Source organism: Rhinolophus ferrumequinum, chromosome 10 (genome assembly GCF_004115265.2).
Source record: "Rhinolophus ferrumequinum isolate MPI-CBG mRhiFer1 chromosome 10, mRhiFer1_v1.p, whole genome shotgun sequence".
Classification (NCBI taxonomy): domain Eukaryota; kingdom Metazoa; phylum Chordata; class Mammalia; order Chiroptera; family Rhinolophidae; genus Rhinolophus; species Rhinolophus ferrumequinum.
The window spans coordinates 50,206,909-50,218,787 of NC_046293.1; the positions used below are offsets into that span (position 1 = coordinate 50,206,909).

At 41.2% G+C, this 11,879-nt stretch overlaps 1 protein-coding gene across 1 annotated transcript; it reads right to left on the bottom strand.

The window, feature by feature from the left end:
* Nucleotides 1-5,429: 5,429 nt before the first annotated feature.
* TUBA1A (tubulin alpha 1a) lies at nt 5,430-9,489 on the bottom strand. Its single transcript, XM_033117027.1, has 4 exons — nt 9,347-9,489; nt 7,092-7,314; nt 6,802-6,950; nt 5,430-6,618 (listed from the first exon to the last, which is right to left on the bottom strand). Exons 1-4 carry the CDS (start codon nt 9,347-9,349, stop codon nt 5,638-5,640), a joined length of 1,356 nt encoding a protein of 451 aa, XP_032972918.1. The 5' UTR covers nt 9,350-9,489; the 3' UTR covers nt 5,430-5,637.
* Between the last annotated feature and the right edge of the window lie 2,390 nt (nt 9,490-11,879).

An 11,879-nucleotide genomic window follows, 5' to 3' on the forward strand; every position in this document is an offset into this window, starting at 1 on the left:
TTCATATATCTGTTTGCCATCTGTATGTCTCAAATAGGTTTTCAATTCTTTGCTCTGTCTCTTCTCCTTCTGGTACCCCTATGATGAGAATGTTGGTACGCTTGATGTTGTCCCAGAGGCCCCTTAAACTGTCCTAATTTTTTTTTTGGGGAAGGGGTATTCTATTTTCTTTTTTCTGTTCTGATTGAGTGTTTTCTGCTACCTTAACTTCTAAATCGCTGATTCGATCCTCTGCTTCATATAATCTGTTGATTCCCTCTAATGAACTATTCATTTGAGTTATTGTATTCTTTACATCTGAGTGGTTCTTTTTTTTATGTTTCCCACCTACATTTTTATGTTTCCTGTCTTTTTGTTGACATTTTCCCTGACATAATTGAGCATCCTTATCACCAGTGTTTGGAACTCTGTGTCTGGTAGATTGCTTGTCTCTATTTTGTTTAGTTCTTTTTCTGGAGCTTTGTTCTTTTCCTTTATTTGGGACATGTTTCTTTGTCTCCCCATTTTGGCTGCCTCCCTTTGTTTGTATGGATTAGGTAGGGCTGCTATGCCTCCTGGTCTTGGTAGAGTGGCTTTATGTAGTAGATGTCCTGGGGGCCCAGTGATACAGTATCCTCACCAGAGCCAGGTGCTCCAGGTGTGTCCCTTGTGTGAGTTGTGTATGCTCTCCTGTTGCAGTGGAGCCTTGGTTGCTGTTTTCATGTCAATGAGAAGGATTGCCCCTCAAGCTGATATGTTGTAAGGACTGGCTGTGGAGGAGCTGTGGTACAAGGGATGACAGTTCGCTTTAGCAGGGCTCTGGTGCCTGCTCAGTCTGCCCTTTGGGTGTTTCATACTTAGAGGCAGCCAGGTGATGCTCCGGCTCAGTCCAAAGGTGGCCACTGAGAGTGCCAGCCCTGGGTCCTCCTGGCAAGGGACCTGCTGCAGGCCAAGTTCAGCAGCATCCTGTACCCTCCCTGGCGCCACCTGGCATGAGCCACAAAGCAATCTGCAGATGGCCGCTGCCTTTGCTGGGTTTGGAGGTGCCAACAGGCCAAGCCTTAAACCAGACCAGCTGTAGCTAGTGCTAGAGTTAACTACTCAGCAGATGTATGGGACACATTGAAGCCAGATCCTGCTTGTTTGGGTTTTGTGAACCTTTGAGAGATTTTGTGAAAGTCTGCAGCATGAGCCAAGACAGGCCATTTGTATGGAAAAGCCACTGGAAGCAGCTTGGGTGTGCCCAAAAGTTGGGTGGGATGAGGTCTCAGGAATCACCAGGGCAGGGTAAACAAACCATGTTAGCCAGGTTGATGGAGACTCAGATGTGGCGGCCACCTGCATCTGCATGCTGGGAAGGGGGTGAGCTCAACAAAGAAACAATGGCTTCTGCCAGCACCTCTGTCCAGGAGAAAGCTGCCCCTCCAGCTCTTGCCCTGCAGCCAGACAATTCAGTTTCTCATATGTTTCCCATGCCTTTTGAGTTGCTGCCCCAGTGATGGAGCTCAGAGAAAGTGAGTCCATCAGTGAGTAAGTCCATGTGTGGGCCCTTTAAGAGGAGCACCTAGGACTGCAACAGCCTTTGTCTCACTCAGCCACAAACTCCACTGGTTTTCAAAGCCAGAAGTTATGTGGACTTCTTTCCCCTGCACTGGAACTCTGGGCTGGGGAGCCTGGCGTGCAATTGGGACCCCTTTCTCCTTTGGTTGGATCTCCACAACCGAGATAGCCCTCCTGATTTTTAATGGTCACATGTGGCTGTGGGACCAGTCCATTCTGCATCTCTGCTCCTGCTACCAGTCTCGAGGTGGCTTTTTCTGTGTGTCCTTAGAGATAGGACTTCAGTTCAGCTAGACTTCAGGTGATTCTCAACGATGGTTGTTCTGTAGTTTAGTTGTACTTTTGATGTGGTTGTGAGAACGAGGTAAGCACAGCATTTACCTACTCTACTATCTTGTCTGGAACTTAACAATGTTTAATAATATATAAATAATATAGAAAGTGTTATATTGATATGTATCCTTTTCATATATTGATAAAGAACTTATAAAACATACGTCTCAAGGTCAAAAGCTACATTCCAATTAAAGCTAGAAGAGAGGGTAGGATGAGCATGATAGCCATTATTATTATTTTTTACTTTTTAATGTGAAGGGATTAATAAACAACAGAAGTATAAAATGTGTATGATAGTCTCAAGATAAAATATTCTTTTGCTGTCAGTTTTTTATTTTTCACATTTTAGTTATCTCGATTCTTATATCCTCATAGATTAAATAGCAGGATAAAAGTGTTGTAATATTAACCACTCAATTTAAAAGTGAGCAAATAAAAGACACAGAGAACAGATAAGTGATTGCCAGAGGCAATAGTGAGGATGGGGGTAGGCAAAAATGGATGAAGGGGGTCAAAAGGTACAAATTTTCAGTTAGAAAATAAATAAGTCATGGGGATATAATGTACTGCATGGTGACTAGTTATTAATACCGTGTTGCATATTTGGAAGTTGCTAAGACAGTAAATCTTAAAAGTTTTTATCACGAGAAAAAAACAATTGTAACTAGGAAATGTGATTAAAAAAGTGTGACTAAATTAAAAAAAATTATTACAGTAAAATACACATTGCCATTAATCCCCCTCAAAATACTCCCCCTGCCTTCAAACACAGTTTATCCCATCGTTCTTGCCACTTTCAGAAGCAGTTCTGGAAGTCCTCTTTCCTGAGTGTCTTTACTTCATCCTCTATCATGACAACTCTCCACGTCACACATCGCTTCTGGTACGGCAATTTCTGTCAAAAACATTACAATGTGTCCTCATCTACCTTATTCACTGGATCTAGCACTGTGCGACTTCTGACTCTTCCCCAAAGTCAAAATGACCATTGAAAGTAAATGTTTTGAATCGATTCAGGACATTGAGGCAGCCACGATAGCGCAACAAAAGACACTGATGAAATAAGACTTCCGGAACTGCTTCAGAAAGTGGCAAGAATGATGGGATAAGCATGTTCGAAGCAAGGGGGAGTATTTTGAGGGAGGCAATGTGTCTTTTACTGTAATAAACTTTTTTAATTTAAACATTCACCGTATTTTGTGATCACACTTTATGAGGTGCATCTTGGGAGCACCAAGATGATGTGGATAACCTTACCACATGGCAGGCACTAAAGAATTATATAGAACAGGGCTGGATGGATAGGGGTACTGGTTTGTGACCCACCCCAGATAAGGGGAAAACACTTTACATGTTTGTCCAGCACTGGGCTATGACCTGTTCCATGCTGTGGGGCATAGAGGGGTGGATCAGACAGTCTCGGAGGAAATTTACGGGAAGCAATCTCTGTTATGGCTCAGGTCTGACTCAAGTGTCCAACAGTGTCAAGTCATGGAACAGTCTCACCTCCCCAGAGAATGGGAGTTATTTAATGGGTATAGAATTTTAATTTTCTAAGATGAAAGAGTTCTGTAGATTGGTTGCACAACCATGTGAATGCACTTAACACTACTGAACTATATACACTTAAAAAATGGTTAAGATGGTAAATTTTATGCTATGTGTATTTTACCATAATTAAATATAAGCAAACAAAACAAAGTATTTTAACATTATATAATTCAAATCTTAAAAATACCTCTTTATAGATTTATAAAATTTATTTTAAATTTATAGCACTGTATTTTATGTTGGAAGCAGTTTATAATTGAGAAAGTATACCAACAGGTTTAAAGTCTCCTTCTTAAAGCTTTACAGACTGTCTAAAAATGCTGTCATCTTAAATATGCTTATTTATTTCTTCATTTTTTCCATTTTTTTTTTTAGTTCTGTGCTTCATTTGGAATTTTTATTGTTATGTCTTCATTAATTTTTTTTCTTCAGTGTCTAATATACTGTTAATCCCATTCAGTATTTTTTTAATCTCAGATATATATTTCATCTCTAGAATTTTGATTTAGATTTTTTCCAGTATCTCCACTTAAAGTTCACCCATGATTTGAACATATGTGACATAATTGTAACTTTCAAGGTTTTGTATTCTAATTAATAACTAATGAACTTTATTGTATAGTTTCAAAATAATACCAACATTATTACTAGCAACATGATTACTGAAGTTTCTTGTTTGTTTTTTTGGAGTTCCTTTTTTCTTTCAAATACATCTCAGTATGGATATAGTCAAATGACTGTTTTCAAGTCTCGTGAAATAATTCCCCAGTTAGTAGGTAAGACACTAACTGGATACTTGGTTAGGTTCATTTGCTTCATTTTGCTTAATTTTTAGAGATATTTTTCCACCTTGATTTAATTCTTTATAATAATATTGTAATAGTTACATGTTTCTATAATAAAACGATACAACAAATACATTCAAAGTTTAGTTGGACTATGTTCCCTCCCCCTATAGGTAACCATTTTTCAGTTCCTCATTTATACTTCCATTGTTTGTTTGTTAACTTGTGGTAAAATATACATGAAATTTTCCATGTTAACCCTTTTTAAGTGTACAATTCAGTATCAATTATATTTGCATTGTTTTGCAACCATCACCACTATTCATCTCCAGAACTTTTTAATTATTCCAACTGAAACTCTTATCTGTTAAATAGCTTTCCATTATATCCTTCTCCCCCAGTCCCTGGTATAACCACTATTATTTCCATCTCTATGAATCTGACTATTCTAGGTACCTCATATAAGTAGTATCAAGCAATATTACGTTTGTTCTTTGAAGTTATTAGCCCATATTAAAAAAATATTCTTTGAGTTAAAATTCAGTTATACCAGGGGTGCCAAAAAAATGTATATACATGACTTGTATTCATCTTTTGTTATTGGTATATATGATTACAATTTTAAGTTTTTTCCTTTCTTAAAATGTGTATACATTCTTTTAGCACCCTCTGTATAATTAACACAATGAATACATTTATCAGGCTTTTCCATTGTCACATTCAGCCGAAAATAAATTTGGAAGAAAGTAATAAATAGGTCTAGTATAGGGAACAGATGGTTGGACAGAGAATTCTTTTGAGAACCCAGGGTAGAGGAAGCATGACGACACTAGACACATGCTAAGGAGATGAGGGGGCATGAAAATAAGCTTGTAAGACCTGATGATGCATTTGGAATATTCACCATTTTATGTTAGTTATATGACACTCAGCAGCCAATCAGTCCTTTGGCAGTGTGTTAGCAAATATCAATTCTAAAAAGTACTAGCATTCTAAGTAACTATTGTTATGGACTCAAAACTTAAGAATAGCATGGATGTTATAGTATTTAGATATACATTTTATAATTTATAAATTTTATAATATACTAAGACAATGTAAAATAGTCATTTCATAATATATGAAATATACCACATCAGCAGTTAATTCTTTCTTCTTAATGTACTGAATACATAAAATTTTTCAGACATCCAAATAGAAAACACAAGTCTGAACTCATTTAAGACAGGGAACACTTTATTCAAACCCATCAGAGAAATGGGCAGGTTGGATCTGTAACAAAGTGTCGTGTTTTAAAGCAAAGGCCAGTAATTGCATGAGAGTATACACTGCTACATACAAATTAACTGATCAGACCACAGCTTTTCAATGTTTAAAACAGAATAAGTTTCCCTGTAAAAGCAGCACCTTTGTGACATATTAACTTTTAGTATTCCTCTCCTTCTTCCTCACCCTCTCCTTCAACAGAATCCACACCAACCTCCTCATAATCCTTCTCAAGGGCCGCCATGTCCTCACGGGCCTCAGAAAACTCTCCTTCCTCCATACCTTCACCCACGTACCAGTGAACAAAGGCACGCTTGGCATACATCAGGTCAAACTTGTGGTCCAGGCGGGCCCAGGCCTCAGCTATAGCTGTGGTGTTGCTCAGCATGCACACAGCTCGCTGTACTTTGGCCAGGTCTCCACCAGGTACCACAGTGGGAGGCTGGTAATTAATGCCAACTTTGAAGCCAGTGGGACACCAGTCCACAAACTGGATGGTACGCTTGGTCTTGATGGTGGCAATGGCGGCATTGACATCTTTGGGAACCACGTCACCACGGTACAACAGGCAGCAAGCCATGTATTTACCGTGGCGAGGGTCACATTTCACCATCTGGTTGGCTGGCTCAAAGCACGCATTGGTGATCTCTGCTACAGAAAGTTGCTCGTGGTAGGCTTTCTCAGCAGAGATGACAGGGGCATATGTGGCCAGAGGGAAGTGGATGCGGGGATAGGGCACCAGGTTGGTCTGGAATTCAGTCAGGTCAACATTCAGGGCTCCATCAAATCTGAGGGAAGCAGTGATGGAGGACACAATTTGACCTATCAACCTATTCAGGTTAGTGTAGGTTGGGCGCTCAATATCGAGGTTTCTACGACAGATGTCATAGATGGCCTCATTGTCAACCATGAAGGCACAATCAGAGTGCTCCAGGGTGGTGTGGGTGGTGAGGATGGAGTTGTAGGGCTCAACTACAGCTGTGGAAACCTGGGGGGCTGGGTAAATGGAGAACTCCAGCTTGGATTTCTTGCCATAATCGACAGAGAGACGTTCCATCAGCAGGGAGGTGAACCCAGAACCAGTTCCCCCACCAAAGCTGTGGAAAACCAGGAAGCCCTGAAGACCTGTGCACTGGTCGGCCTGTGAAGGAAGTAAAAAGAAAATGTAATTCTTCAACATCGGATACTTTTCAATTAATACAGTGAGCAGTGTATCTCACATTTGGGCATGCACCAAAGAAGGAATGCTATAGTTTGGTCTCTTCACTAAACTTGCAATGAATCACCTCACCCCATTTTAAGTATATTTCAAACTGGTACTCACCAGCTTCCGAATCCGGTCCAAGACGAGGTCAATGATCTCCTTGCCAATGGTGTAGTGCCCCCGCGCGTAGTTATTGGCAGCATCTTCCTTGCCTGTGATGAGCTGCTCGGGGTGGAAGAGCTGGCGGTAGGTGCCAGTGCGAACTTCATCTGGAAAAGGGAAACAAAGCGGCCACCCATCACTAACAACCCGCACAAGCTGCCCAACCCCAGGGCATCCACAGAGCCCCCAGGACACACATCCTGTCCCAGACCCCTGGGATCTCACTTGGGTTACGGAGGTCAACTCACCAATGACCGTGGGTTCCAGGTCTACAAACACTGCCCTGGGCACGTGCTTGCCAGCGCCTGTCTCACTGAAGAAGGTGTTGAAGGAGTCATCTCCTCCTCCAATGGTCTTGTCACTTGGCATCTGGCCATCGGGCTGGATGCCATGTTCCAGGCAGTAGAGCTCCCAGCAGGCATTGCCGATCTGGACACCAGCCTGGCCAACGTGGATGGAGATGCACTCACGCTGTGGGAAAGAAAAGAGAAAAATTGTAAAATTAGGTTGTTATCATTTTGAATTTTCAGTAGATTTCTATCAATGTTTCTAGTTATATACAGGTATTCTTCAAATTTATTTGAGGTCATATCCCTAACACAATAAGGAAAAGCACCTGCTACAAAAGCTGCAGGTGGGCGTGGCCTGAAAAATGTGGCACGGTACAGCGCAGAGTGCAAGTCTATTGTTCCCATGGCCATGCTTGAATAGAAGATTTTTCATATTTAAAAATATTCAAAACACAGATTCTGTAGAATGAAGTTTAATTCAATTATTAATTGGAATCAATATTACTACCTCCTTCCCCTTTAAATACAGATGAGAATTTCTTCTAAATATGACTGGGTATTTCCATATGGACATCTGTATTGCAGCTGAGGCTAGAAGCCACACCCTTTTGCAGTCTATCTGCAGAACCCATCTGTACTAGGGGGTTGGAAGCTAAGCAAGGGCTGACTCCTTGCACTGCTGCATTGCTGTATTTGCTGTGCCTGGTGCTAGCCTGTGCTGTCTGCTACATTATTTAACAGAGCAAGCTCTATTTCCAGAAACTACCCACATGATCTCATTGTGCCATTCTGCCAGTTTCCCTCCTCTGAGCCAGGCTGGAACCATACGCCTAAATTGAAATGAATTACTGAAATTCGCTCGAACAAAAGACAGCTGGACACAGAGTATAATTCTTCTTTGTCTGCATTAATTTCATTACTTTTTAAAAATTTCTCCAGAATTTTCTCCACTGTAGAAAAGTGAAAAATTATGAGTATCTTTAAAACATCAGTTCCTAAATTGAAAACAAACTATCACATGAGACGCTACCAAATAAACAAGAAAGTCCAGTGAAAGGATAATGAAATATTTATTTAAAACAAAATAGTACGTATTTTCATTCGTTCGATTCTCTACCCACCACAGAATGTTCATACTCATCACATTCAATAGATATTTTCTACTCTATGGTCTTTATGGCTACAACTTGCATTGTCTATCCATTGTCTATTCACTGATATGTGGGGGGGCGGGGCGTTTCCCTGGGTCCTGCGCGTTAGGGTCCCCTGGTTCACAAAGTGTCTTTCTCACTGAACATGTGGCCAAGACAGACAAACACCCAATCAAGTCCGCCAGGTCTGCGTAGCCCCGGTCCTGACCTTAAAGGACTTGTCAAGTGAATTGTGATTTTGCTTCTCAAGAAAAAACATTCCATCTAAGTTTTAGCAGTGAATGAAAAGCCTTGTAAGGCCTACAGTTCTACAACGATGAAAGACTTGAATAGTCTCCTCCTGACAGAAGAGAGTTAGCGAGAGCGAACCCCGCCCAATGGCTCCAAGGCCGGAGAAGCCAGAGACAAACAACTCCGCCCCTGCGCCGCCCTGACGCCGGCTGCCGCTGGCTCCAACAGAAACCAACCACTTTTTTCCCGTTAATACGCGGGTATCTTTCTAAAATGCCAACGAACCGGCAAGGGAACTTTTTTTTTAAACTAACCCAAGGCTCCGCTTTGTCTCAGCCGTCGTCCTCTCCCCACTCCTCCCAGCTAAACCCACAGACCCCGGGTCTTCTGGGGCGACGCCTCCTCTCCCTGCCCCAGGGGAACAGCGCGAGGAAGAAAAGAGCCTCCGATTCACACGCACACTGTGTGCAGGAGACGCCGCGATCCCCTTTCCCTGCTCCCGACCCTCTCGTCACCGACAGACGGGCTGCTTGCGCCTCTGAAGGCGCGGGATAACAACCGCCTCCACGCCGCCTTTGTTCTTCCCCAGGGTTCTGCCGCGCCCTCGGCGCAATTTTTGCCGGGCTCTTGCTTGCACCCTGCACTGCGGCAGCGGCCAGGCTCAAGGATTTGGGGCACACAAAGCTTAACCTCTCCAACAAAGCGTAAGGCGACCTACCCTGACCTAAAGAAGTTGTAAAGGAAAAGAGCTTAAGATTTTCCAAGCAAACCGTGGGGGGCTGACCCCACCCAATGGCCACAAAGAACCAGAGAGAACATATTCTTTCTTACCATGGTTGCTGCTTTGCGGCTGCCGGGTGGATGGCTGGGAGGAAAAGGTTGTTGCTTCTTACAGCGCGACTCTTAGGCGGTCGATGTAAGAGAACCTGCGGCACATGGGTGGATGCGGCTCCCTATATACAACTCGGTCACCATGGGGATGGGCTGGGGCCTTTTCCTGTTGGTCCAGACCCCTCAATCTGCCCAGAGAAGCCACGACAGAAGAGTGGTGATTGGTGCAAGCGACATGGGATGAGGTAATCTCTCCCCCACCCCTTTTTCCCTAGCATCCATAGACTGTTTGCATCCTTCAGACAAAGAGACTGAGCGAAAACAGTCAGCGGAGCATCCATTATGGGGTGGGGCTGAGGAGGGGGTGCAAAAGGGAAGAAAGAGAACAGAGGCTGGGATGATTTTATCATCAAACTACAACTAAAATCACCAATGTAAGGTTTTTCCCAACTCTTAGTCGCAGAATTTATGTTCAGATGAAATATTTAATGGAAAATTGCTCCAGTCTCTCCCTCAAAGTGTATGCTAAACTCTACCACATTCCGTGAGGAGTCAACATCGATAATTGCTTTAAACATAAAGTAGGAGAGAAGACGGGAATGATGCTTCAAATGGCTTGGGTAAATGTGTTTGTTTTAGTTTTTAAAAAGTTTAATAGTAGAGTCATCCAAAATGGTTTCTCAGGTTCAAGTTTTATTTTCAGATCTTCTTTTGTACCCCTTCCCAAATAGCCAAACAAAAACAGAAGATGGAAAGAATAACCATACTAAATATGGAAGCACTCAAGTAGTTCTAACGTGGCAATAATTACGCTCTAATTAACATACTGTAAATAATTTTACTAGAAATATTCCTTTACCAGAAGTCTATGTAATAGTAATTTGTGTAGTGTATTTTCCCTTAAAATGAATCATTTTTTTCCTGATATAGAACTGAGAAAATATAAAGAGAAAGAATTGAGTTCAGAAGCTAATACTACCTGTGCATGCGGTTATATTCTGCATTGTTCTCTTTCCTGGAATGAAAAAAATAACTGAGACACCAAATTAAAAAGGAGGAGAGCTGCACAATGTAAAAAGAAGACTATTTTGGAATGTTGCCTCCACGCACAGACCAGTCTGTGATGTCAGCTCAATAACTGCATTTCTTTTTTATGTAGTTCTTATCTGAATTTGGTAAATCTCCTCCTCCGAGATTAGGCTTCTAACTGTGGGAATTGCAGCCAGCCTCACACGCTGGCTATTCAACTAGAGACTGGTGGTTGCTCAATTGCCTCTTGGGACAAAAAGGCTTTGCTTTCACCCCCTAGGAAATGGATTGCAGTAACATTCTTTTGCTACTTTGAAAGGCTCCATTTTCAACAAGGAAGGGCTATGCAGAGTAAGACTCTGAACTGGGTACCACCTGACGTTGCTAATGAATTTTAAAAGATTAAAAGGTTTGTTATGGCCACAAAGTTGAAAATTTGTATTTTCCCTTCGGTTTTCAGTGACAGATTTTCAGGGTCTGCAGCACCTTTTGAAGTGCTCCGCAGAGCGCATTCATTCCTGCTGGGTTGACAGGCAGAGCCGGGCGTGGGAGGGATGGACTTGAGACAGCTGCTGCAGGTTGTGGTGTGACAATGGTGGCCGTGGATTTTTCTAGCCGGCTATCCACAGCTCTGCTTTACTTGTTCAAATTTCCTGCAGTAGAGTCTTCCCTCGGGGGAAAAAAAACAATACACAAATGATTCACTTCTTGCATATTTCATAGGAAAAATAATCTTCAACATCATCTTATCTTTCTTTAGCAAACAAAAGTATATTTCAGTAAAAAGACAGGAAAATTAAGGATAACTTGAATACTTCTTTCTGAATCCAGAAGTCCATTTAACAAAAATAAGAATGAAATGCCATGGGGGAGTGTAAGGATTAAATAAGTAGCTCATTGAAAATACTTCTTTCAAAATTTTAATAATAAAATAAATCAGACACTGCTGGACCTTGATAAAGTGTACAAATCTCATTTTGGAAATGAAGGGTAGTCTTGAATTTTATTTTCTTTACAGTATAAAAGAAATATGTCATTTCTCCAATAGCCTCAGTTCCTTATGCCATTTACACTGAGAATTAAATCAAAGAGAGAAGGGTTCATGTAGTTGATTCTTCTTTGTAATTCTATCTCAGAGCCATTCTGTTCCTTATGTAAATGAGGATTTTTTTTCTCCCCTTGGGCATAAGTAACAATAAGATCTAGGTCAGAAATAGACTATTTGAGCACTGATAATCTTAAATATATAAATGGGAGAGCAGGGAAAATAACTAATCTTTTTGTTCTTCATCTGATTTAATAGTATGCAAATTATGGGAGGCCAAAAAAAAAATGTTTTTACTAGTTCATTTCTCATTTTTACTGCCAATTTCTTTAACTTATATTAGTGTACATGAATAAATATTCTACTAATGGATTCATTCTCGTACACAGTAAGATTAGCATAAAACATTTTTTCCTTCATAATATTGTGAAATTTAAATTATTTATTTGTGTGTCTACG

What these genes read in the sequence shown, in the direction of transcription:
- TUBA1A (XM_033117027.1), bottom strand. An exon ending in CCTGGAACCCACGGTCATTG is followed by an intron (nt 6,951 to 7,091) that starts GTGAGTTGACCT and finishes TCCCTTTTCCAG; the next exon opens with ATGAAGTTCGCACTGGCACC. An exon ending in TGGACCGGATTCGGAAGCTG is followed by an intron (nt 6,619 to 6,801) that starts GTGAGTACCAGT and finishes CTTCCTTCACAG; the next exon opens with GCCGACCAGTGCACAGGTCT.